Genomic DNA, 27,404 nt, shown 5'->3' on the forward strand with positions numbered 1-27,404 from the left:
ACTGAGAGGGATCTAGGGGTAAGGGAATGTTCCTGACTGCTCTTCTGCTTCAGTGAGAACTGGAAAGCCACAAGGTCCTTGGCTCCGGGGAGAGGGGGACAAAACCATCATATCAGCCCCCCCTCCGTGTTGAGGTTTGAACCTGGGTCTGTGCACACACCACACAAGTACTCAATCTCGGGGCTACATCCCCAGCATGCTGTTTACTTTTATTTTGAGACAGGATCGTGCTAGTGCTAAGTTGGTCCACTAGCCTTAAAGTCACTCCAGCCCAGACAAGCTTTGTGCTTGTGTCCTTCCCGGGCAGCCTCCTGAGTGGCCAGATTCCAGGATGCCTGGCCCCCTCGCCTTTCAGCAAACAGCCTGCCCCTGTTCAACCCCATGCTCTTACTCCCGATCCGCCAGAACACTGCAGAGCAAAGCGGACTAGCACTGTGCAGATCCCAGACTCATCGTCCACACCGGAGCTCAAACACAGCAGGACACCCTGAGGCCAGCCTCACAGGATCGAGCTCTTCATCAACGCTGCTTGGCCCCCACAGTGTGCGGTGTGGGAGGTGCTGAGAAAGACCCTTGGGCACCCATTTGCGGACAGAGGTCCATGCATTCTGCTGGCAGATGGGTGGCCAGAGTCTGGCTATGAGGAGATGAGGGTCAGGACCTTCTCTTCACATCTTGGTCTCTGTAACACTCCACAGGTGCTTTCCAGAGGAAGTCTGGGGACACAGAGTGAGCTGGCTCACTCCCGCCTCATCCCCATGTTGGTCTAGCTTGGGCCAGAACGGGAGGGCCCGGGTCCATGAAGACGTGCAGAACTTGGTGCCAATTCCCCAGGGAAAGCCATAGACCTTGGCGGCCTTCAGGGTCTCCTCAGAATCCTCCTGGATTTGACTCCATGCCAAGAGGCCTCTCTCCTCCAGGGTGCCTGAAAAGTCAAGGAAGCCCCTGAGTTTACTTCCACTTCCCGTCCAAGCCTTGGCCAGAACCACAGATCCTCTCTGCTCATTAGACAATCTCAGAGCTGCTACTCATGCTGTGCCCAGCCTCAGCCTCAACCACGGAACCTCAGGGCTCTCCTTGGCACACAGAAGCAGCCTGACCGTGTGTGTTTGCAGCCCGGAGGCGCACTTATGTTTTTGGTGGGGAGTATAATTTGGAAAACAGAATGCATGAAGCAGGTGACGTCACAGAAGTTCGTAGGAGAGGCTGGGGAGGGCACAGAAGAGAAGGGTGGGTGTGGCTGTCTCCCCAGAAGCCACAGTGATAGGATCTCTATGCCCCTCACTGGCGGTCTCCTTGCTGCCTGCACCCCTGGTGAGCTCAGCCCAAGCCTCACCCCACTATACCCCTTTCGCTTGTCTGTTTCCCTTCCCATCTCCTCTGTTAGCCTGTGTGTTTGTGGAAGGCAGAGGCGTAGCTCACTTCTTTGTATTCTCAGTGAGTGGCACCTGCTACATGTATAATGGATAGTTAGAAACAGGAAGGAAGGAAGGAAGGAAGGAAGGAAGGAAGGAAGGAAGGAAGGAAGGAAGGAAGGAAGATATGTGTGGTTCCCCCAGCAATAATTATATTCTAGGTTTAAGAGAGCCAAGGCCATCTCTTTTTCCTTTCGTGTCTGGTGCATCCTCCATTTTAGGGCCCTGCTATGGCTGACCTGTATCCCTTGGGAAGTCATACATGGATAGCCTAATCCTGGGGCTGTTAGTACTCTTCAGTGATGTTTAAAGAGGAGAAAAGTTACAAGGAGTCTGTTGTTAGAGGCTCCAGTCTGCCTGGGCTTGCATGGAGCTCACTGTATAGCCGAGGATGCCCGGGACTCCCGATTCCCCTGCCTCCACCCCGCCCCCCACCACCCTGCACGGGGATTACAGGTGTGTATCTCAGTTTACACACAGGTGTAAACGGAAGCTGGGACTGTGTGTCTACACAAACCTCTACCAGCTAAGCTACACCCCAGCCAGTCCTGTCTTCTTTACACAAAAGAGATTGTGACACACAGGGAGATTGCAGAAACACGCCAGTCCCAAGCAAAGGCAACCTGAGGACGCCCTCTTCAAGCCAGGAAGAAAGGTCCTGTGAGGAACCAGCCTGCCTTGGAGTCCCGGTCTGGGGACTGGAGGAAGAATTGCAGCTTTGCTCACCATATTCTGTGATGTGTTTTGGCAGCCGCTCAAGCTGACTCGTGTAAGCCATGCCTTACTCTGACTGACAGGATGTCTCCAGCGGCCCCATCGCTGCCCAGACGCCCACAAGCCCAGCTTCAGGTGGCTGCGGCCTTACCAGGGATGGTGTTGTCCAACACAAAGCCCAGGAATCCGCCAACAAACATGCCTGTGGTCAGGAGCACCTGGATGACCTGGTCTAGCTGGAGAACCCCTGGAATGAGACAAAAGTGACCGTTTGTGGGACCAAGGGCCGCCCTGCTTCCCACCCACAGCAGCGGCAGTGGGGGGGGGGGACAGGACTCACCCGTCTGCAGCTTCTCAGGGTTCTCGCTCACCCAGTTGGGGATGACGAGCCCACAGTAGATGGAGAAACCAAACACGAAGAGGTTCCTGGACGAATTCATGTCCACATACTATGGGAAAAAGGGTCCTCAAGTCAGCAGGGCCACAGAAGCCTTACGCATGCGCACTGTGGCTGGTTGAGAGGTCGGATGCAGCTGGCTGCTTCTTTCTTGTCTTTGGGGTTTGCTATGACCACAGGCACCACCCTCTCCCTCCTCCCCTCTCCTCCCCCTCTTCCACACAGCTCCATTCCCGGGGTTCCTCTCAGGAGGTGTGGCACTCCTGCTCACTGAGGTCCCTCACCTGTAAGTTGGAGATCCCCACAGCACTGATGACCCCGAACATGACGATGAACATGCCTCCGATCACTGGGGTAGGGATGGTGGCAAATGCCGCCCCAATCTTCCCAAACATGCCCATCAGAAGCAGCACGCAGCCTGCGGTGACGATCACTATCCTGCTCCCGACCTGCGCGCCCAGAGAGAAGGGATAGGAGCACCAGGCCAGGTAGACGCCCTGGAAACCTGTTCCTCCCTCGTCCTTCACACTGCTGTTGTGAGTCTGCTGCAGGGGCCCCGCGTATGCCAAAACTGCCCAATCCCCGTGCTCGCACGCTGAGCCGAGGAGAAGTGAAGGAGGCACTCGGGTCCTGGCTTCAGCCCTTATCTCCCCACCCTGCTGGACTCTCTCACACCCGTTGGGCACATCACTGACCTTCCTGAAGGTCAGCCTCCACATCTACCACATGAGACTACGGTACCACACAATTCAGTATGACAAGGCCTGTGGATATTTGGAACGGTACGCGTTGCGCACACGGAATGCTCAGTAAGGGGAAACTGCAGGGGACAGAGACAGTAAGGTTCTTCCGCAGCGTGGTGCACAGGTCCGTGTTGCTCATGCTTTTATGAGGAAGGAATGTCTCTATCTCCCTGCCACATCCCATGCTCCTCCAAAGACGTGAACCTCATTAAAACTTCCACACCTACTCCTTGCCCACAGCACTGTAAAGATACCCAGCGCCAGAGACACTGGCCACAAAAGGCGCAGGGGGTGGGGGTGGGGGGGTGGACAGAGGATGCCTTGTACACACCTCTCGTTCTGTAGAAGAGAAAACTAAAGAGAGGAGCCCAAAGCCCTATGGGAGCCCCGTGCAACGCCAGGGTCTCCTACGACCAGCGGCCATCAGGTTTCAGCAACAGCACCGCACACTCACAGCTGTGTGAGCGTCTGATTTACACCTTGTCCATCTCCAGCCCCATGTCACCTGGTGCTCTGTAAATGGAGCATCTGTCTCTCAGCAGGAGGAACAAGTGACAAACAGGGAATCTCACGAAGGGACCAGGACCATCCTGCAGCAGTCCAGGGTGTGTCCGGAAGAGGCACAGGGCAGTGGGCACTGAGGGTGACTCTGTGGTGGCTGCCTGGTCTGCCCAGTGGGGACACCCAATTTACAAGAAAGGAAGGGAAGAGAGAGCACCAGTCACCCAAAGATTCAGTGGGAGAATATTCTAGAGAGAAAGCGGCATCTGTGAACTCTCTGGGAAAAGCCTGGATCGCTGGAAAGCACAAGGGAAATCAGTGTGCCGGGGCTGCTGTGCCCAGGGGAGTGGGGGGAACCAGAGCAAGGGATGTGCTCCATCCTCCAGGGCCCTGGGGGCAGGGGAGGGGCAGAAACAAAGCCATATAATGCGGTAGGATTCTCCCCGAAGGAAATACTTCTGACACCTGCTGCCATGTGTGGGTGAGCCTTGTGATTTAAATAAAAATGGTTCCCTATTGGTGGTGCTGTCTGCAGAGGTTATGGAACATTTAGGAGCTGTAGTATTGCTGGGTACAGGGTGGGCTTTGAGGGTTTACAGCCTTGCTGTCCTTCCTAAGCCTGTTTGCTCTCTGTCTTTTCCCCCCTCCTTCCCCCCCCCCTCCCCCCTCACCCCTGTGAGTGGTTAAAATGTGATTAGCCAGTTTCTTGCCCCTGCCTCCATTTGATGTCATGAGGGCTCTATCCTTCTGGAACAGGAGGTTAAAATAAACCTTCCTTAAGTTGCTTTTAGTCATAGCATCTTATCACAGCAGTGGGAAAGTAGCTGATATAAGCCTTGAGGACACTGTGCCAGGAGACTCAGAAAAGTCAGATAATAAGCCTCCATTCACACGAGGTCTCCGGGGTCCGCAAATCCACGGAGACAGGAAGCAGAAAAGATTGCAGGGGAAAGGAGGAGCTGGGGGAGGGGAATGGGGGAGGAGGAAGAGCAGGAAAGGGGAAAAGAGAAGAGAAACAAGGAGAAGATGAGACATGGACCGGATGAGGAGTTGGGGCCCTTCAGGATGGGAGGAAGAGGACAGTGCCAAGGGTTGCTAGCAAGGTCAGTGTGCCTGATGCCACAGCACTGCGGTCACACTGATCCCAGCCTTCAGGAGGCTGAGGCGGGAGGTGTAGGTGTAGACATTGGAGGCTAGCCTGGGCTTTATAGTGAAACCCATTGTCAAAACATTGGAGGGGAGTTATGTCAAAGCATACTATATATGGTGTATAATAAACGCATTAAAATACAAATTTAAAAACCTACCATTGTAACCAAATGGTTATAATGGTAAGTTTCTTATTATGCATCTTTTATTACAATAAAAATAAAGACAGGAGGAAGCTTCACTCTCTTCCCTGGGGGTTTTAAAGCTGGTGATATGGTGTGATATAACGGCTCCCTCCGGGAGAGGCATCTCACTGGGATTACTCAGCAGATTTCCTCACCAAGCAAGTGTTAATACGATGGACTCGGATTTCCCCTTTGCCTACATGGAGATTTATTTACTATCCAAACCTTATCTCACGCAGCACCTGCTGTTTCCACCCAGAATCTTAAAGGAGACCCCCCCCCCCGCCAGTACAGTGGTCCTCAACCTTCCTAATGCCGCAACTCTTTAAGACAGTTCCCCAGGTTGTGGTGATCCTCAACCATAAAATTATTTTTGTTGCTACTCCATAACTGTAATTTTGCTACTGCTATGAATCATAGCATAGAAATCTGTATTTTTTGATGCTTTTAGTGACCCCTGTGGAAAGATCATTTGACCTCCTAGAGGGGTTAGGAACCACTGCCCTAGTTCATTTCCAGAGAGGGCTGGTTATTGCCATGGAATCTGCTTTGGACACACACAGGCACAGAGGCACACGCAAAGCCTCCCTCCCTTTCCCTCTCTGTCTGATTTTTTAAAGGGTACCACCATGCAGCCCCACTTGTGTGAGACGGAAGAGGCTGAACTTCTGGTGTGTAATAGCGTGAATCTACTAAACTCAGCTTCCAAACAGTTAAGACGGTGAGCTTCTGTTTTGTGCTTTCCCCACAGACAGAAAGTAATTTTAAAAGGTATTTTAGTGCCAACTGAAGTCCACTAATACGGCAACCAATGAACAGATTATGAGCTTGCTTGTTCTTCCTTCTTCGCTCTCTAGACTGAGTCCTCAGAGATGCTCTGTTTAACACCTGAGCGGTTGACCTGCGTGACTGCAGGTACCACAGGTGGGTCTTCAGGTCCAGCCTGTGGTGCTAACGGTCTCATGGGGCGGCAGGGGGGGGAGGGGGAGGAGAGGGCGGTCATCCCCAAGCACACCACCATGGGAGCTCCTCGTGAGACCTGGGTCTCCCCCTTTGGCCTGAGAGCTGACAGGTAGGCAGGTAGCTGTGACATCCAAGAGAAGTGACAGGAGTTCTGTGGCCTTCAGCCTGCCCGCCCATCACACACACACACACACACACACACACACACACACACACACACACACCGTAAAGAACCCATTGTTGCAATGCCTGAAAAGGCCACAGGGTGGAGTGTGAGCCCATAAAAACCAAGTGGTCTTGCATCAATTTCTCAGGGCTAATCTAACCAGCTTGAGTCATGGCTAGCCCTGGGCCTGCGGGCCTCTACTCCCTGCTTTTTCCATCTCCTCTAAAAGGCCCTGCTTTAGACACTATGTCCACAGAAATTTGTCTTATGTAATGTAATTTTCTGTTCTCCATGGGACTTATTTCCTTTAATGGGAAGGGCATTGTTGCTGGACTTACACAGTCCGCCGCTACATTTCCAGAGCACACAGCCTTGACCGAAGGCCCTGGAAGCCTTGGGAGAGCATCAAAGACTCCAGAGTGTCCAGAGAGCCAGGAGCTGCTATGGAGGTGACTCTGGCTGGGATTTGGTTGAGGATTTCAGCTCCACCAGTGGCAGAGTTCCCTCGGGGGTTGGGAGTGGACGGTACAGTGTCTCCAGGCTGCACACTGGAGCTATTGTGGGAGCCATGGACACTGCAAGTTGGGATGCTGTGGGGGAGAGGACCGTATAGTTTCCCCGAGCTCACAAAAATCGCACTGGAAACCCCTGCAAAGACACACTGGACTACGGGGGCAGCACGATGCTGTTGGTTCAACACCATTTAGAAATGCCATCCTGGGCTCCCTAGTAGGAAGCGGGTAGGTAGAGACTAGTCAAAAGTGAATGGAGTAGAGATGAGCAAGATCCTAGGAAGGGAGAACGTGAGACCCTATCGTGCAGTCTGTGGCACCAGGAAGGGAGCAAAGGGGACAGGCGCAGAACCCGGTAGAGAACCCAGCAGGAAGTTCAAGGACAGCAAGATGTTAAAGATGACGTGAGCGGCAGACGGGTTCGCTAAGTCAGGGAGCGCAGAAAAATGGAGCATGTGTGTGTTTCAGAAGTCTCTGGGTGTAGGGGCCCTGGGACCCTGAGTCGGGTCTGGCTAGGGGCAGCTGGATATTCAGGGCTGGGCTAAAGGCAATGAATGTCCAGCACAACCAAAGAAGGCCAAGTGTTGACACTGAGATCATGCCTCCTGCAGAGATGGCCATACTCTGGCCCCTAGGGCATAAGTGTGCAGCCTTGCCATGCTCCCCAATGTGCTTTGCAGAGGAGCCTGAGTTGGGGGCGGTGAGCTAGGGATGGTCTCCTGGAGCCTGAGTTGGGGGCAGTGAGCTAGGGAGGGTCTTCTGGAGCCTGAGTTGGGGGCGGTGAGCTAGGGAGGGTCTCCTGGAGCCTCAGTTGGGGGTAGTGAGCTAGGGAAGGTCTTCTGGATCACACTGAGGGTCAAGCATAACTTTGTGAGTCTTCCTAAGCAGACAACCTTTCACATCTGTGATGAGAAGATGGAAGAAGGGGCCATGGCCTCCAGGCAGGGCAGCCTGTAAAAGGGCCTCCTGAGAGGAGTATTTCCCTGTCCACACCTCTACTTTAGCCGCATACAGTCCCTATCTCGTTTCTGACTGCCAGATGAGCAGGATGGCTTTTGTCTAAAGCCAGTCTTTGTGAGTTTTCACAACCACAACAGGAAGTTAATTTGCAGGGACCCGGGGCCACCCCAGGAGCCTCCATCAGCAGCCTTACCCTGGTGATGCCCAGTGCCCCGACGTTCTCGCTGTAGGAGGTGGTACCATTGCCGGTGCCCCAGGCCCCTGCCAGCAGGCAGCCAAGGCCTTCAATGCCGATGCCCCGGTTGATGGCGTGCTTCGGAGGGGGTGGGGCGCCAACCAGCCGAGCACAGGCATGATAATCCCCCACCGACTCCACCATGGAGGAGATCACTCCAGCAATGATTCCAAAGACTCCAGCCAGGCTGATGGTGGGGAGGCCCCACTGTCCTGCAGAGGTAACCCAAGGGGGCTGTCCGGCCAGAGGAAGCTGCTAGACCGACCCCAAGTCATTTCTTTGCCAGAAGGCTCTCTGGAAGGCTTTCAGACTAGGAAAGCTCTCAGCTGCCAGAGACTTCAGCAACTCCTGCCGCCCTTCCACCCAGTGGGTGAAGCAGATGTCCAGACTCAGAGGTCACCATGCACAGACAGGCAGAAATGGTGTCTTCTTCAAAGACAGCCTTGGTGTTGTTGGAAGCTAAGTCTCTACTAGAGAGACTGCTATATCCACAACCCATGAACCAGACAGGCCAGCCTTCAGCCCTGGCTACCTTCGCACACTCCAAGATAAGACCTGAGTTGTCTAAATGAAGCTCTGATCTCCCCCAAAATATTCTAACTCAGTCCTAGGCCTCCTTTGTTTGAAATCCACTGAACCTATCAGGAGACCCAAAGATCTGCCTGAAAGTCAGGCTTCTGGCTCAGCTTCCCTTACATACCATAAGGCCAAGGGCTTCTGGGTATGGAGGAGGGTGAGGGGCTTAGGCTCTTGGAATAAGAGAATCTAACCTATGGCTCCCAGGGGCTATTCAAAACAGCCTGGGTTTGGTGTCTGAATTCCCAGCTTCTTGGGAGACAGAGACAAGGCTTGCCTGCCCTTCTGAGTGAATTCAAGGTCAGCCAGGGTAACTTAGCAGTATTCAGTCTTCAAAAGAAAAGGTGAACAGAGGGCTGGGGCTCTTTGTCTGCGATACAGCAATTGTGGAATCCCCACTAACACACGTGCATGCCTTAGAACAATCTAGAATCTCCCTCTTCACCCTTTTCTCTTAGAGATCAGATATGATCTCCCTGGAGCCCATGCCCCTCTTGCAATCCCTCCCCAGACTTTTTAAACCCTCCATCCAGTACACTGAACCCCCTAGACAGTCCCAGGAAACATGTGTCCCAAACAACGACACCCATTTCTCCTCACCTGGATAAGGGAAGCGGAACCAAGGGGCCTGGCTCAGCACGCTGCCTTTGGTGTCTGTACGGGCCATGTACCCATATGCCATGGGGGACTTGGGAAGGGTATTGGTGACAGTGAGCACGAAGCAGAAGAGCCATGAGATGCAGAGGGCCAGCAGCACCTGCCAGAGAGAGCTTCTCTTCACACTCTGCCCGCCCAACCCCTTCCTCTGTGTGTGGGGGTGGGGTGAAGGTACTCTGAGACCCGGGGTGTGCAGGTGACTGACCCTGCTACTGACAACAGGAATCTGCTGTGTCTATGGATAAATTAGCACATTAAGGGAACAGACTGACAAGAGAGGCAGAAAATTCACTACAGAAAGAGACCTGGGTCAGAGTGGGACAGAAATGTTCATGTTGGGCGGAGCCCATGGCCAAAGGGTGACAATCGGGCTCTCCCGCTGTGTGCTTATCTTCATCTATGCCATGGGATTAGAACCCGCTCCTCGAACAGCCCAAACCATGGTGAGATCCCAGAACACTTAGAGAATGGGGAGACTGTTGGCTGAAGAGGAACGGGGCAATAGGAGGCCGTTGCTTCTAGGAGTCAGAGAGAAATTTGTGTGAAAGTATCTTTCTAGAAATCTCTGGAAAAGGAGATACCCACGAATCATTAGAGGTGAAGCCGTCATAGGGTTTAGCTATGCAAGCAGCCGGGGACTAAAGCTGTCTGTCCCATGCAGGTGCTCAGAGTAGGAACCCAAGACGGTATGCCAGCAACCGCCAGGGGGCGCCACCCGCACCCACAGGCCTCAGCCTCCTTGGAAGAGGCCTCCAGAGGTTCGTGAGCACTGGTTTTAGGCAGGCATAGGGAGGTTGCGCTACACGCTCCAAGTGAACCAAGAGTGAAAGAGGGCGAGGGGCGGTTCTTACAGGGAAGACCTGAAACAGGTTAAATTTGGAGACGTGACACTTCCCTCTTCCATAAACGGGCACAGGCACCACGACGTTCTTGAGATACTGAGAAAACAGCACGATGAGGAAGATGGTCCTGAAACAGAAACAAATGGTCACCTACTTTGGTGGGCTGGATCCTTCCTGGTGGGGGCAGGGTATCCCTTCCAGGCTCTAGGAATAGTCAGGAAGCTGAGCTGGTGGCTTGGCTGGGTCCCTGTAGGAAGCACAGGCCTCCTGCCATCCGTGAAGAAGGGTCGATCCCCACTGGGAGATGCTGCTGGCTGAAGAGATATAGCGGGCCAGGAGACCGTCACTTCTGGGAGTCAGAGAGATGAGTGGCTGGCAGCAGGATCAAGCCAGTCATCAGAGCCACTGAGGCCCGAGTCAGAGATATCTCCCAGAAGCTCTGCACCTCACACCTCTCTTGGATCACACGGGGCACAGTGAATGAGATGCCACTCCTAAGCTCCAGTCTAAACGCTGGAGGCTTCATTTCCCCTCTCCTTGAGCCTCCTTGGCTGTCATCACCTCCCCATAAACACCCCAGCCCCCCCCACACACAGCACCCTCTGACTCATGGGGTCCCCCAGTATTGCAGGGATCTCAGTCTTCCCTCACAGACTAGAAACACCCTTATGAGCTGGGGCCATTCTTTGTACACATCTGAGCTCGATGAAATCCTAGCTGGCAAGAGACCAGTGGAGTCAAGTTTTCATCAACACTACATGTTCTTAGACACTACCGTGATAAATCGGTTTCTATGAGAATCAGTAAGATTAAAATATCTAATAGTCATAATAAATCCTAAGTATCAACTGTGGCCTTCTTAAGATATGATAATGCCATGGAAGTATTTACAAACCATAGGAGTTTGCCAATATCCTGGACTCTCAAAGTGTTTAGTGGGTAACTTTCCACCAAACAGGACCCAGATGGATTACCTTCCTCAGAGAATACTTACAAGGCAGATATCCCCCAGTGGATCCCGGCGTCGTTGCCGGCAGATTCAAAGAGAGGCAGGGCCACCAGAGAAATGGTGGGGGCGATGGTCAAGGGGCCGATGTAGCGCATAAGAAATCCAATGAGACCCGAGAAACCCACCAGCATCTGCACACAGGAAGCCACCATGATAGCACCCTGCAACTGAAGGAGAGGTGTGGGCCTCAGTGGGGACTGGGCCATCACACAGGGCTGGCTGCAGCAGCCTATTGGCCAACCTAACCACACCTGGGGAGTCCAGAGGCCCAACTGGACCTCAAAGGAATGCAGGGGAAGGGAGTGCTAAGCTCCCATTTTCATTAACTATGGCTTTGAGGAGGCAGGTTTCACAACTGCTTGTGGATTGTAGTTGCTATAGGGAGGAAGGCCCGGTCACAAGGTCAGCACCTTGCTTCTCTGTCATCTGTCTTTCCCTTTCTGTGGCAAGTGGCTGGAAACCCTTCCCACAAAAGGCCAGTTATAATATTTTAGGCTCTGTGGCCGCAAGGGAGGCGCTGCAGTGTTTCCAGGCAAGACAAGGACAAGAAGCAAGCCATGTTCCATCGGAACTTCATTCCCAGGCAATGAAAATGGGATTTCATGGAAGTTTGAATTTAGCACTTAAAATGCAGAGACCATTCTTAGCGTGTGTGCTGCTGAGCAATTAATGAACAGGCCGGATTTGGTTCTGTGCCGCCTGGTCTATCAGATTCAACGAGTCTGTCTCTCCCCCTTTGCCTTAGTGGTGCTGATGGTATCTTTTCTCTTTAAAAATATTATATTTTATTTTGAGATAGGAGCTCATGCGGTCCAGGCTAACCTTGAATCCACCATGACTTTGAACTTGTGATTCTCTGCCCCCACCTCCAGAGTGCTGCCATTACATCTGATCTATGGGCTGCGGAGAATCACACCCAGGGTTCTGTGCACACTAAAGTGAACACTCTGCCAACCTGGATGCCTCTCAATCCCCTATATGTATTCTTAGAGCATTACTGTCAATTTCTTCAATGTGAACATAGTGCTGTTGTGTTTTATGGGCAAAGATATCACACAGGCTCGTGTGTTTGAACACCTGATACCATGGTTCTGGTTTTTTTTTTTTTTCTGCAACCATTTCTTTAGGAACAGTATCTGACCTGGTGGTGGTGGCATAAGCCTTTAATCCCAGCACTTGGGAGGTAGAGGCAGGAGGATCTCTGAGTTTGAGGCCAGGCTGGTCTATAGAGTTCCAGGACAGCCAGGGCTACACTGAGAAACCCTGTCTTGAACACCAGCCCTCATGGGAAAGAAAAGAAAAGAGAAGAAACAGAATTGTTCCCTTTTGACCGTTCCTTCGATCTCAGTGTGCCAGCTTTCCTGCAGCTGCTCTCACTGGCTGGACCTTTCCTGTGCAGTCAACCTGCTGACCATCTCTGGCTTCTGCCACTGAGGCAGATGTTCAGTAGACAAGGGGGAGCCATTCCATCCCAAGAGGGAATTAAACAACCAAGCACTGATCAGTTGAGGCCAAGAGCACTCAAAAGCGCTCTCTTGGCTGTTCAGCACTCTGGAAGACCTTGGCATTAGTAGCACAAAGAGCTAATAATGAGTAGAACTGGCCTTGTGGCTCACTGCGCTGATTCTTCGGGGCAATCGTAGGGAAAGGAAAGTGACAGGCCACCTTAGCCCTGTTTTGTATAGTAAGAGTTGCAGGCCCTATCTGTGAATGGCCAAGAAGGACGATGCTTAGATTATGAGGTTTCTGCCTCGCATTATTTTTTTCAAACAACCTTTTGGAAATAGAAAAGTCATTCTTAGTCCTTGGCACCAGAAGAATGGGCCACAGAGGATGGAGAGGTGGTTCAATGGTTAGGGCCACTTGCTGCTCTTGCAGAAGACTCAGATTTGGTTCCTAGCATCTACATCGTGGCTCACAACCGCCTTTAACCCCAGTTCCAGGGGATCTGAGGTCCTCTTCTGGCCTATGAGGTCACTGCAAGAATGTGGTATGCAAACATACATGCAAGCAAACACACACACATACACACACACACACACACACACACATGCACACAAACACACATTTATAAAATCAGGCCATAGATAGATAGGATTTGGTTTAAGACTCATAGTTTGCTGACTCCTGCATTAGGGATCCCTGTATGTCACAAAAACCAAAGCAAATGCAATGCATTAAAGAAAATATGAATGTCACTTGAATGCTGCCTCCTTGGAGCACAAATACTGTTCTCAAGAAGACTTCTGTTCTGTCCCCGTGTTCCCCACGCAGACGGCTTCCAATCCTCTGCTGCCCATCAGCCCGTTTTGTTTTCATTTTCTTACTGGAGTGTTTCTCTCTCTCCCTCTCACCACACACACACACACACACACACACACACACACACACACACACACACACCCCACTGGACTGACAGCTTCCTGAGGACAGGACCCTTGTCTGACTTGTCTGTGTTGGTGGATTAAATAAAACAGAGAGCTGGCTAAAGACCAGAGAGCAAGGGGATCCACTCAGCGGCCCACTCTCCCACTACCTCTCGGATCCTCTTCTGCCACTCTTCAGTGAATTCAGGGGAGCTGGTGTTGACCTGGCTGGCATTGAGCGTCCACTCCGGGCATTTCCAGGCAGGAAGAGAGAGCATGGCCAAAGAAGGTGCCACAAAAGAAAAGGTCCCTCCTTGGAGAATGGGCAGCCTGAAGGAGGGAAAGAATGTGGTTACCGCCAAGATCCTCCCGCACTGGCCTTTGCCAAGCCCCAAAGGGCCTTTTGAGCCCAATTCCTAGTTCAATAGCAGCACGGGGCCCCTGCTCCTTCAGTCGCACGGAACTCTATGACTAATCCATGGAGCCTGTGCGAGTTCGGACAAGCGGCAGCAGTGGGGAGGGGAGGAGACATGCAGACCCTGCCAGGAGGAAAGGATGAGGCTCTGAACACTGTTGAAGCCTGCATGGGACCTGGAGAACACCACAGCTACCGCTCTCTACCCCAGGCCCAGTGAGCATCCTCCACTGACCCCGCCCCCACAGTTCCCAGCTTGCCGTTCTCCATCTCAAGTCCCCAACAAATTATTTCCACACTGGTGAGAGCTATGCAGCCCCAAAACTAGGTTGCTGGATTCCTTTGGGCTCCTGTGAACCCCAGGCAACCTCAGGCCTCTGCCTCAGGCTCCTTATCACAACAGGCTTGAGGGCCGTTCTCAGATGTGCCACCTCCGGATCCTCTGACATCCGTGACAACGAACCCAGTCCACACGGAAGCCCATGCGGTAAGCGGCCTCCAACAACTGGTTCACCAGCAGGCCAGGCTTACCTACGCTTTGTCATCACTGGACATTGGAATTTGGGGACACAGAGGACTCCCCAAATTTGAATGCAGCTGTCACTGTAACTAACCTATTGAATCTGTGCACTTTTGTGGGGGTGCATTTAGATTTGGGGGTGTACAGGTACATGTCTGTGGATGTTGAGGCCAGAGGACTGTCCTGAGTGTGGTTCCTTAGGCACCATCTACCTGTCTCTGTCTCCTCAGCTCTGGAACTACAAGTGCCCAACGTCACAGTTTGTTTTGTTTTTTTTTTTTAATTATTGTTTATGTGGGTTCTGGAACTCAAACTCGGTTTCTGCATCCCTGCAAAGCAAACAGATCCACTATTGCTCATCACCTTTGGGCAGGGCCAACATGCAGCTAAAGTTTGTTTGTTTGTTTGTTTGTTTGTTTGTTTGTTTTTGGTTTTTCGAGACAGGGTTTCTCTGTGGTTTTGGAGCCTGTCCTGGAACTAGCCCTTGTAGACCAGGCTGGTCTCGAACTCACAGAGATCCGCCTGCCTCTGCCTCCTGAGTGCTGGGATTAAAGGCGTGCGCCACCACCGCCCGGCAGCTAAAGTTTAGTCTCAAAAATCTCGCCAGGAAGTCCCAAAGTAAAAAAGATGGCATAGTGCAGAGAGGGTTGAAACACATGAATGGCGTGTTAATGTATGTGTGTGAATGTCGCTGTGCAACTGTCTTCATTTTAGAGTCCTAAAGCCGAGCATCAGGGCAGAAAGGGGCCAGCACGGCATACACTGTTGTATGGAGGGCAAGAGTACAGCATATAACACACGATACAGAACTTACAGTTGTCTGTTCAGCCGCAATCCCGCACCTCAGTCATCAAATGCTCACTGAGGACTCGTCATGCGGCAGACGTAAGGGTCAGAGCCGTGATGGAGAGGCAACACCCACTTGTACAGTCATCCACCCTTATCCATGGTCTTGTTTTCCACATGGTTCCAGTTACACGTGGTCAAATGTACTCTGAAAACATTTCTATTTGTCTCGTCTTTCAAAAGAAATTATCACGATACTATCATGATAATTATTATCATACTTATCTCAATTCTATTTTATTACTGGACTTCATGCTAATCACCTACGGTGCCTATTCATAAATCAGCTCCCTCACTGGCATGTTTGGAAAGAACAGCGCATTGCAGAGGTCAGTATAAAGTGCAGTTCCAAGTGTCCACTGGGGTTTTGTCGCTTGTCCCTGCAGACCAAGAGGAGCCGGCTCTACTCTTGCTGTCCTTTCTCTGTGTACATGCAGCCCTGACCTCACAGAGTGACGATTCATAAGAACTCGCCCCTCTGGTCCCTATAAATACTCTAATTACGCTTACAATCTGTATGGCAGTGGGTCCCTCCTGGGTCCTGGCAGTGTCATTATCACCGGGACCCAGGAGAGCAGGAGTCCCTTGAATGCTGAAACTGCCACCACCAAAGACCTGCAGCATGTTAAAAAGATCGCTTTGGTTTCTTCTCATTTTGTAGGCGTGTGATAAAGCTCTCACAAACAGCCACTAGGCATCCCAGTAGGCCATTGAAGACGGGCATTTGGTCGTGTCATTTCATGGCCGTTTTTACTATTAACTCATTGCGGAATTCCGATATTGCCAAAATCCAGTTCTGACGATTCTTGCTTAAGAATCCACACTCAGGACAGTTCTCTGGCCTCTACATCCACAGACATGTACCTGCACATCCCCCAAACCTAAATGCACCCCCACAAAAGTGCCCAGATTCAATAGGTTACAGTGACAGCTGCATTCAAGTTTGGGGAGTCCTCGGTGCCCCCAAATTCCAATGTCCAGTGATGACAAAGCGTAGGTAAGCCTGGCCTGCTGGTGAACAACAGCAAAAGGAGGCAGCATTCAAGTGACATACATATTTTCTTTAATGCATTGCATTTGCTTTTGTTTTAAATTTTTACCTTTTATTTGTTTGTGTGTGCGTATGCATGTGTGATGACCAGGAAGCAACAGCAGAAGTCAACTCTCGCCTTCTATCATGTGGGTCCTAGGGATTGAACTCGGGTCATCAGTCTTAGTGGGCAAGTGCCTTTACCCACTGAGCCATTTTGATGGCCCTCATCTTCATTTTAAAAAGTGTTTTCTGGGCTGGAAAGACAACTCAGGGGTTACAGGCACCTGCTGCTCTCCAGAGGGCCTAATTTAGTCCCTACACCCACGTAGGATGGCTCACGCTGCCTACCGTGTCTGCCTACTCTGAGGGACAGTGCTGCTGATGTGGATTGACTTCTGAAGAGCTTCTGTCTGTGTGAGGGTGTTGGATCCTCTGGAACTGGAGTTACAGACTGTTGTGAGCTGCCATGTGGGTGCTGGGAATTGAACCCCGGTCCTTGGAAGAGCAGTCAGTACCCTAAACCGCTGAGCCATCTCTCCAGCCCCAAAACTAAATATTTTAAAGAACGGATGATATTTAAAAGCCTATTTTCTTCCTCACCTGAATTTGAATAAAAACTTGTCTCTGTAACAGATAGTGGGGACATTCTGGGCCTCAGACTCCACCCCTCGAAGGGCTAGTTAACCTGTCCCACAGCTAAAGTAACGTATGTTCTAGTCTTTGCATGGCGGGGAAGAAACCCTCTCCCTGGGTTAATCAAAGTGCAAATAGATTAAATCTCTGTCAGTTTCTGCCCTCTAGCTCCTTTGGAATATGGGAAGCTGAGGTGGCAGGTTTGTGAGCATCCTGCCATGCTCACCATGGTACCCACCACACCAGAGTACAAGAGTGCTTTCACGCTCGGTGACTCTTCTTCACTCCAACCTCAAACTCACGTAGCTGAGGATGACCTTGAACTACCGACCCCCCCCTCCACTTCTTAAGTGTTAGTGTTCCAGGAATGTATGTAGGGATTGAACCTAGGACTCCCAGGATGCTATGCAAGCACTTTACCAGCCCAGCTACATTCCCACCCCCTGCCATTTCTAAGTGCCATAGCCTCTGTTTCCTAAGCAAAGTCAATCACGTCTTTCTCTTGCTACAACATCCCTTAAAGTATCACAGTGTTATGCTTACTACACAGCCTGTAATTGCTTCTGTTGTATAACTATAAAAGCTTCATGAAACCGTTTCCAAATTAGAGTGTTACTCTGCAACGGATGATTGACCATTTGTTTCAAGAATAAATTCTCTCATTCCCTTTGAGCTCTCTGCTGACAAGTGTTTAATCGCTCAGTCTGTGGCATTTTGCTGTGGCAACCAGAGCAACCGGTGACACTTAGCAAACAAGGTTCAGTGGAAAACAAACAAGTCACTTCATCTCTTTGTACCTAAGCTTGCCCTTCTATCCAATAGGACTAACGCTTACACTCGCTTCAAGTGGCGTGGAGGAAATCAGGTGTTTGCAGACTGTGTAACTCAAGCTCATGCATCATCATGGCTGCTAGTTTCACACGGAAGAGGAACAAACCAGACAGACCAGGTCTTGGGTGGGCCCGGGGCCTGGCCCTGGTGTTCAGGCTGTATCCCCCACCTCACCTACAGTGAGTCATAGAGACCTGGGGTTTTCTTCTCCTTCACAGTGCTCCTAGGGGTTTCTCCTTGTTTCCATTCCAGAGAGAGGAAGTGAGACACAAGCAAGTATTGGTGATGACAGGATGGGCAGAGCCTGGGAAGGGACAGGGCGAGCTGGGATGATGAAGGAGATAGGTTGCTCGTGAGATAACCTGGAGAGCGAGCAAACATGCAAATATGTCTCTTCCACACGTTGTTGGTACACCCAAGGAATGCAGAAAAATACAAACACTTTACGCAGTACCCTAAGACAAAAACCGAAGTTCAGGTGTGACTCCATCATTGATAAGGATGGTCCCTGGTCATCTGACATGTGCTGTATCCTGCAAACCAGAACTTCACAGGTGACCTCACTAATGATCTATCCTAAGTCCAAGATGACACACATCTATGAGAAACAAGCAAGAGGCCACCGTCTTCCCCACTCCCTTTCTGCCTCCCTCCCTCCCTGCCCCCTCTGCCAGCCTCTCTTGATTCCCTATCACTAATATGTCTATCATGTACAGTTCTGTTAGAACCTCCGGAACCCTAAGAGGTCCCGACCTTCCCGCACATCTGTGGGAGGATCCAGGAAGTCATATAAGGCTCCATATGATGCTGACACAGAAGCCCAGGGCCCACCCAGTCTATGTTCCTCAGGGCCGAGAGTCTCAGCTCATGAGACAGAAGGGGAAGGGGTCCTGCTGAGACTTTTGGAATTCTGAGCCAATTGGTCACTTAATAAGAGAAGTTAAGAGTCCTGGAAGCTGTCCATGATGAAGAAAGGGAGACCTGGGGCCGTCAAGATGACACAGCAAGTAAGGACCCCTATTGTCGAGCCCGGTGACCCGAGTTACACCACAGAGACCCACATGGTGGCAGGAAACAACTGATCCTGCAAACTGTCCTCAGAACCATCATGATGTGTGGGACACCTCCCCCAAGGAATAAATACAACGTTTTAAATATAAAAAAAAAAATAAAGGGGAACCTTTTGTCAACTCACACTGTCCAAGGGACTATAAACTCAGTGACTTTAGAGCAGAGTGAGAAGAAAAAAAATAGCTGGAACAAGGAGCCTGCCAGGTCGGGAAGCGAGCAGAAAACAAGCCAGGCATCCCAGACAGCGCTCAGGGACTGTTCTAAAAGGGAAAGGAAAGTAACTGTCAGTACCCAAGTGTTCTAGACAGGAGGAGCAAAGGACACTCTGTCTGTCCTACACTCACTGTGATTGAACGAGTCTCATCCAGTCAGGGACAAGTAAACAGAAAACACGGCCTGACTTTGGCCTATGCGGAATCTTCCAGCAAGAAGGTAAGTGTTTCAAGTGAAACAGGGGTTCTTTGCTCTCAAGTACAGGCTAGAGTGTGCAGGCTCACATAACGTGCTCCGATCAAGTCCCAGCGCTCACATGGCTGCTCACAACTGTCTGTTACTCCAGTTCCAGAGGATCCAATACCTGAGTGCAGACGTGACGCAGGCTAAACAGCAATGCACACAGTTAGATAGCCACCGACCTTCAGTCTTCACATTCCTTTGATCTAACAACTAGATAAGCCTTATTAGCACGCGGGCGACGTCGCAGTTGCCACCTGTGCCACAGTACACGTTCAGCTGTCTTGTCTGTCTTTACAGAAATGCTTACTCTCCCGGTCATCATTTACATCGGCCACTGTAACAGTGGTACAGACTTGAAACAATTCGATAGGACATGGTTAAGACGAGAACATACTTACTCTGCGGAACCCTGAGTGAGCAGCTTTTAGAAAGTGCTATCGCAGGGATGTGTTTATTGCAACAGGGGTGTGGTGGGGGTGTTTAAGAAGCACTGTGTGTGCCAACAGGGAAGCCTTTCTGTTTGCCATAGTTACATTTTAAATAATTATTTTAATGGGGGGGGGCTAGGTGCAAAATGATATAGATAGTACTGTCCTTTTATTTCTATAAAAAAAAAATTCTGTGTCAGGCATTGAGCTAACCACTTGGTATACATTCTCTGATTTAATTCTCTCTTTTCAGGGCTAGGGTGAGATTAGGATTTCAGGTAGCCTAGGCCGACCTCAACTGTTATATGGTCACTACTGGCTTTGGACTCCTGACCCTCCTGTCTCCACTTCCACTGAGTCCAACGCGAGCCACGGCTATGTGATAGACATGAGGGCATCCTGGCTGCCTGTGACCCTGTGCCCCGTGCCCCTGTGCCCCTGTATCCCCACCCCCGCTGCGAGACAAGTGCTCGCTAGCTCAGACTCAGCTGTCCCCCTGCGTTATACCAGGCCCCGCGGCCTCCTCATGTGACCAATCACTGGCTTGCCCTGATCCCCTATATGGTTAACCCTGCCCCTGCTCCAGCCAGAGGTCTGGGGATGGCAGGAAGGAAGATATTCTAGAGACGCTCATACCCTTCCCCGGGATATCAAACTGTTGGATCAGTGGACCCCAAGAGGTTGGAATGTGCCCTGGAGTCTCTTGCTGGGAGGAGAAAAGGGCTGCCGCCTTGGCACCAGTTCAAAGAAGAACGCATCTTCCTGAGAGAGTTCACATAGCTCTGACAATTTGCCAGACCACCCTGCAGGAGAGACTGGAGCTGAGCTGAAGATGGGTCAGTGATGGGCAGAACTACGCCTTGGCCGGGCATGCTTAGTTATTCCTGCCTCTTATGTCTAACTTAAACCTCGTGTCAGGTCCCAGAGGCTGGAGTTCCCAAGGGGACAGTGTCACTGGGGCTCTTTCCCTTTTCCCAACGTAGTCACGTGGAATAAATATCTTTTATCTGTTTTTTTTCAGTCTGACTAGTTGACCTACTGAGGATGGGTGGCTGAGCCTTGGTTGCCAGGGCTGCAGGGTCTGATGCTAACAACTTTGTAACAGAACCAAGGATAGGAACAGAGCTGCATCAAGGCATGGATGAGGGAGTCCCTGGAGCATGGCGGTGTGAAGAGTCAGAAGCACTTAGGCACAGGAATGGTTTTTTCTTTTGTGGCATTCCAAGATAAAAGAGAGAGGGATTGCCTGAACCCCACCCCCACCCCCGCAGAAATCCCCAGGTTAAAATTACAGCAGCGCCAGAGACAGGGTTAAATCTGAAGCTCCGCACAGACGACCTTTTACTTCCTCCAGAGATTAAACGCAACAATACTGTTTTGAAATGAATGGTTTATCTCATTTTACAACCTCAGTGAGTTTCAGTCAGTCAAGGAGCACACGCGAGAGCCCAGAGTCAAGCTACAGAAGCTGCTGCGAAGGTTGTCAAGGGTTACAGCCGCCAGCCCGCCCCACACTGGGAAAGTCCTTCCCAGCTCTCGGGTCAGGTGGAGCAGGCACGGACTCTTGGAATTCTTTGACCATTTTGTAACTAGGTTTGATTTGTTTTCCCGAAATCTTACTGAATTATCACTGACCAGCAGATTAACCCGATCTATTTGGCCTTTGATTCAGTCCTAAACTCATTATCAAAGCCTCCGGTTCCCAGACAGTAACTCACGAGGACCTGAGCGGGAAACGCTTTTCCATGGGTGGGGCCAAGCTCAGCTTGTCTACTCCCACATAGTCGGATGATGCCAGCATGATCTACCTCTTTTTTTTTTTTCCAAGCCAAACTGTATCCAGCTTTATTAAAGACACTTTCCATAAACAATCATGGTTTTCCCACGATCTACTTCTTAATTTTATTTCCTGGGGTATGAATTCCTTGAATCCCTTGAGCCCTGACGCATTATTAGCGTAAAGAGCACCTAGATAGCAAAGCTACCAGGTTCACTCATTCCTGTAACCAGCCGAGATATACTTGTTCTACTGCCCTAATATCAGAAATGAAAGAGACTTTGGGATATTATCAAATCAATTGTTTCATTGTGCCAATAAGAAAATCCCAGAGTTAGTGAAGGCAAGTGATTTTCCATTCCCACAGCTAAAGCCAAGACTGGAATGTGAACCTTAAGCTTTTCTCTGATTATAATTCATGGCATCAAAGGGTTGTGATGTCCCCATCAAACTGCCTTCTCAATATTTATATGTATGCCCATAGATTAGGGTCGCTCTCAGCTTTTGCCAGAAAAGCTTCTTGTCATGGTGGGTGAGGGGTGACTGCTGATTCATAACTGATGGGAATGCTGAGAATAAGGAGCTATTAGAGTTCTCATCTCCATCACTCACTTCAAGGACCAGGGAAGGTCGTGCAGGAGGAGAAACAGATGACTGTTAAGAGGTCCAGTCTAGAGGGACCTTTGGAACATGCTGTCTGTAGCCAGGATACAGCCGTGGCACCACGACCTCACAGCAGCAAGTTTGGTCCTGCCAACATTCTGCCGTGGATGGGGCAGGGACTCACAGGGCCCCACTGACTCCTGGAGGAGCTGCTGGTAACTAAGGTTGTGTGTGTGTGTGGGGGGGGGATGTTTTCTTCAGGGGTAGAGTGGCTGGCAAGGCATCCATGCTGCTGCAAGTGAGTCCTCACTTGTGCTCGGTAAGCAGCCCTGATGAAGGGGAGGTGGGAAGGAACTGGGAGAGGAAACTGGTTGGGACAAAAAACAAATAAACAAAACCAAAAAAAAAAAAGAAGAAAAGAAGAAGAAAAGAAAAAAAAGGGAAAATATAAGAGGAGACTAGCTAGGAGTAGTGAGGGGGTCAGGAGATGGGAGGAGAACAAGAGAGCCGTGACAATAATCAAAATGCAATATAAACACGAATGAAATTGACAAAAATAAACTTTGAAAGGAGGCACAGTTACAAACTTTCCTTAAAAAATGAACAGCTTCAGAACCTTGGGGGAGTGGGCTGCTCCAATCATAAGGGCAAGTAACTCTCCATGGGCAGGGTGAGAGGCGGCTCCTACCCAGCCAGGGACATCAGGTCTCTGGTATGTGACTACTGTGGCTTCTTAGTCCCAGGGCCAACCCTGGCAAGGGCAGGAGTCTGGGTTCAGGGCCCTAAAATGTAGACTACAATCAATTTGGTAAGTTTTTGGCTTCTTCATTGTACTTTTGGGAAAAATGCAAGCTCACAGAGATGGTGACAGAAGAGGGAAGAGAAAATGACAAATCACCCCAAAACTAAAACATCATTTTGATTGTGAAAGAGCCTTGGGTGTGGACACTTGCGGCCTGAATTCTAGTCCTGACTTTGTGTTGGGGGTTTGGGAAAGTCCCCCACATTCAATTCACTACGTTGTAAAGACGCAGACAGCAGTTCCATCCTCCCCTGTAACCCCAGCAATGAAGGAACAGAAACAGACAGACCTGGGAATGCCAGGCAGTGAGCCTAGCCAAAATGGTGGGCTTTGGGTTCAGAAGGAGACCTTGTCTTTAAAAATAAGATAGACCAAAGAAGATACCCAGCATCCTTTTCTAACTGGTACATGTATGCTCACAGACACACACGCCTCCATGCATGTACAAAAATAATGATACTAAAAATAAATAAATATAAAAAATAAGATGAATTTTGTGATTTGCTGTTGTAGATTACTTTTTCCTGTAAGTATTCTTGTTTCTACATAATTTTGTATTCATAATTTCCTGTGCCCTTTCCTAAAGATGACACCAAAAACTATAGCAGCATCAGGCTGTTCAAAACTGGCTATCTGTTCTCAGGACCGGGTGCTAAGAAAATATCAAAGGCGGGAGCACTGGATACAATGGGTTTGGCGGAAGGGTTCCGAAGAGAGGGATTCCCAGACAGTAACTTACAATCCCTGCCCTCCATATTGTGGGAGTCAAGACCCCGCCCTTTCCTGCAAACCTCTTTCACATCCACCTCTCTTGGCTTGAGTTGGGGTCCGCTAAGCTGAACTAGGGCTGCCTATCTTTGGAGCTACCCACTGGAGCCTGGTGGACTCTGCAGTGGGTATACAACTGGAGACAATGCCTGCCCTCTCCCACAAGCTACCCAGAGTCAATAGTTCAGCAGTAGAGGGTAAATCCCTGCTAGCCCCGCCGCCAGTCCTGCGTGAACGGTTCAGGAAAGAACAGTTATTGTGAGCACGTGACTGTGCTGGCCCTGTGGAGTCTCGAGAATGAGATTCACAGCCCTTCTGTCTTCCAGCTCCCACATACTTGCAGGCCCCTCTTTTATAATGGTCCCTGAGCCTTAGAGATGTCTAATAATTTAATTTAATGTATCGATTTGATTGAGTTAGGGATGGCCAGATAGTTAGTCGTCAGAGTGCATCTGTGAGGGTGTTTCCAGAAAAGCCTGGCGATCGCTCAGCAGCAACGACACTGTTCCTCATAGACACTGTTTCCTCGAAACAGAACAAAAAGACAACAGGAAGGTGAACTGGTTCTTTCTCTTCCCTTAGGTTGGGATATCCATCTTCTTAGGCCTCCACTGTCTCTGTGTACCTGGTTCTTCAGGTTTCAGACTCACAGCTCCTGCCCTCCACTCCTAGCCCAAAAGTATCGCATTTGGACTCAGGTCAGTTCCATCGCCTCTCCCCAGGTCTCCCAAGATCCTCTGCTCAAGTGGTCCTCTGCCTCTCCCTGAGTTTGCCTCGCTCTCCCAGGCCCGCCTCCTGAAAGCTAACGGTGAGAAGCTGTGAACCCCAGGCCTAAAGATGGCGGGGGTAGCTATTAGGGAACTCTGTTCTCTCCAGGTGGAACACAGATGTACAGGCCAGAGTGTCCCCTTTCATGCGTGGGAGACCATTTGTGATCTGGACCAAAGACGGGGGTTGGAAGAGAAGGAAGAAGGCCACGGCCCGGAGGCTGGCCTCTACACTGCCAGGGTCCACACCGAGCTGCAGCCAGAGAGTCCTCGGTTCAACTCGGGCCTTCCAAATAGGACGATGGGTTCATAGTTCAGCGCACAGTGTGTCAGTTTGATTTACAACTCTCTAACATCGACCCACGGAGTGTCTGAGTCCTCATTGGTTTATCCTTATCAAGGGCCTCACAAACATTTGAGACTGGCCTGAGCAAACAGAGAGCTGCAAGGGCAGAGGAGACGGCTCAATCCAAAGTGTGTTTGTTTCCTACACAAACATAAAGATCTGAATTCAGTCCCCCTCTCCCCAAAACAATCCAGGTGTAGTGGGGTGCTCTATAATCCCAGCACTGGGAGGCAGAGGCCAGTGGATCCCTGGGGCTTGACGGCCAGCCAGGCCAGCCTGCTTGGAGGGTTCCAGACCCCCCGAGCGATCCCGCCTCAAACATAAAACGAATGGCTCCTGGGACACAGTGCCTGAAGGTGTGCTTGGCCCTCCACACACTCACAGGCATGTGCACCAGGACATACATGTGGACTCAAACGAACATGCGCATAGACACACATGCCAGAGACAGACCGAGAAAGACAGAGAGGAGCGCCCTGTAGCATTTGAGCCCGTGGCTCCTCATGTCCCCTGCGTTTCTCTTAGCTTAATTTTGTAAGCTAGGAAGGAATATATTTCCCCCAATATAAAATGGAATTTTGTTACCTTTTACCAAGCATCCTAGATCATCATCTCTTACTCCTCGCTCCAGCCAGCTTCCTCTCATCCCAGCAGCATCCAAGGAGACCCTCGCTGGTACCACAGCCAGCAGAACTCATAATCCACGGAGAGCAGTTTACCTACCTGACTCCTAAGAACACTTGCAAAAGGGTGCAGATGCCCGCGACGAAGAACATGGTGCTGATGAGGTAGCTTTGGGTCAGGGGGTCGTGCTGCAGGCAGAGGTCCTTGGCTAGAATGAGCGGCACAGCCACGAGGCCCCCCAGGGCTGTGAGGAAGTGCTGTGGACAGAGAAGGAGGAGGGTATGGAGACGCTGTCGACTGCATCTTCATCCTCCAAGGCAGAAGCGCATCGTTCCCAGGGACGCCCACCCATGGCCAGGACTGAAAACTTTGTCCCTGGTCCCTGAGAGACTGACAGTGAGGGGCAGGAGAAAATCCCAATGAGCAATGAGGACTAGAAAGTTCTGTCCTAAGAAGCTGCGACCCAACCAGAGAGACTGGGCTGTGAGCACAAGGCCACTGATGCCCTGAGACAGAAACTAAAATAGGGACAGGGGGATAAAATAGGACTAAGGTGCAGCCTTAAGAATAAGATCACAGCAAGGGTGGGTATGAGCAAGGAGGAGCCCAGTGTGAGCTTGGAGCTATTGGCCAAAGACTTATCGAGTCCCACCTAGCAGATCCAGAGTTCAGAGCAGGTTAGAAGTCATTGCATGCAGCCTCCACTACCAAGGGGATAAACAGATGGATGGAGGTTGTAGACAAACCGGAGATAGATAGAAATTAATATGGCACGGGAATGAGCCACTATTTCACACACTCTGGCCTCGGAATGGTCAGTCCGATTGGGTTGTGGGAACAGCTCACTCATAGGCTGCAGCTAGTTCTGTTTTGGAGTCATACCAAGTGTCCAGCCCCACACAAACCTGCATCTTTTGTACGCATCTATTTCTCTCCTTCCTTCTCCTCCTCCTAGGGATAGAGGGCTCCACATCTCCTGGTCATGTAGGTGGGCATAGCGGGAGGGTAGCAGGCAAAAAATAAACTGCCACAGGTCTTTAAGGGGCAGCTCCGGCTCTTGTCACCATATCGAGCTATGTCTCAAAGGCACCAGTCAACCAATGGATTAGATATGGATTAATCCCCTCAATGGGTGTTCTGGGATAATCTAAACCATATGATCAGCACCGCACTTTGACAGATGCGGGGTGGAGTATACTGGAGGCAGGGAAGACTTTAAACTCCCTGGCAGCTTGCACAAACCACTGATGGCCAAAGACAGCTTGACTGCTCTGAGGAAGGGGACAGAGTTTTCAGAAAAGAAAGCATGACCATTCCAAGGCACATTCTCACGATCTCCCACGATCCCTTGGAAAATAACACAAGTTTAATCTTCTACCACCCATTTTGGTGAGACTGTGGACTGGATGCAGGGCCCCACACATTAAGCAAACAGAACTTTTAAACTATCCCCTCCCCCACCCCACCCATCCTTGATAGCATCTTACACAGGCTCCTTTGGCCTGCTAACAGCTAGACCAGTAGAAACCACCACACTCTCCAGGCGTCGAATCCACCAGTATTTCCTTTTTTCTGGCCTGTCCAGCAATCGTGGTGAATACCACCTACCAGGGCCGGGTCCTTTCTGTGATCAAATAAACCTCTTGATCCTAGAATAGCCATTCGCAAAAACTGAAACAGAGAGGCCGCTGACAGCACCACCCCTGTGAAAGATGCTCAGCTGGTGCCTCTCTCTGCCTTCTTGGGAGCCTCACCTAAGTGAAGTGGACCATTAACCAAGACAGTTGCCCCCACTCAAGTGAGAATGGTCCAGCATCTTCTTTTAAAAGTCAGCGCTCATCCTCACACGCTCACAGAGCTGGGATGGATGTGAAAGCAATGGCAGCTGACTAATTAGATCTGTAGCTGTTTGACAGAGAACCACCTTGGATCAGGTGCTCTGGCTGGGTCGTCTTACCTGGATCCCCAAGAAGATGCAGAGATACCATGGTGGGCTGTCCAGGACGCCATAGGCCAGGTGACTGCTGCTAGGATCCTTCGGCTGCCCATCCTGCCTCTCGCCTTGGCCTTTGGTGTGGGAACTGGGCACACCAT

At 50.7% G+C, this 27,404-nt stretch overlaps 1 protein-coding gene across 1 annotated transcript; it reads right to left on the reverse strand.

Annotated features, from left to right (window-relative positions):
- Nucleotides 1-27,404, reverse strand: LOC101979337 (solute carrier family 23 member 1-like). The gene is made up of 11 exons (XM_005365813.3): nt 27,268-27,404; nt 25,410-25,567; nt 13,561-13,720; nt 11,010-11,191; nt 10,025-10,142; nt 9,117-9,273; nt 7,899-8,152; nt 2,811-2,975; nt 2,470-2,578; nt 2,281-2,376; nt 1-925 (listed from the first exon to the last, which is right to left on the reverse strand). Exons 2-11 carry the CDS (start codon nt 25,460-25,462, stop codon nt 669-671), a joined length of 1,551 nt encoding a protein of 516 aa, XP_005365870.1. The 5' UTR covers nt 25,463-25,567; nt 27,268-27,404; the 3' UTR covers nt 1-668.

Source organism: Microtus ochrogaster, unplaced genomic scaffold (genome assembly GCF_000317375.1).
Source record: "Microtus ochrogaster isolate Prairie Vole_2 unplaced genomic scaffold, MicOch1.0 UNK4, whole genome shotgun sequence".
NCBI classification, from domain to species: Eukaryota; Metazoa; Chordata; class Mammalia; order Rodentia; family Cricetidae; genus Microtus; species Microtus ochrogaster.

Excerpts from the sequence above, each read along its gene's own strand:
- LOC101979337 (XM_005365813.3), bottom strand. The coding sequence starts at position 25,462 with ATGTTCTTCGTCGCGGGCATCTGCACCCTTTTGCAAGTGTTCTTAGGA. Across the intron at positions 9,274-10,024 it reads ACCTGTTTCAGGTCTTCCCT|GTGCTGCTGGCCCTCTGCAT; the intron begins GTAAGAACCGCC and ends TCTCTCTGGCAG. Across the intron at positions 2,579-2,810 it reads TGGGGATCTCCAACTTACAG|TATGTGGACATGAATTCGTC; the intron begins GTGAGGGACCTC and ends TTTTTCCCATAG.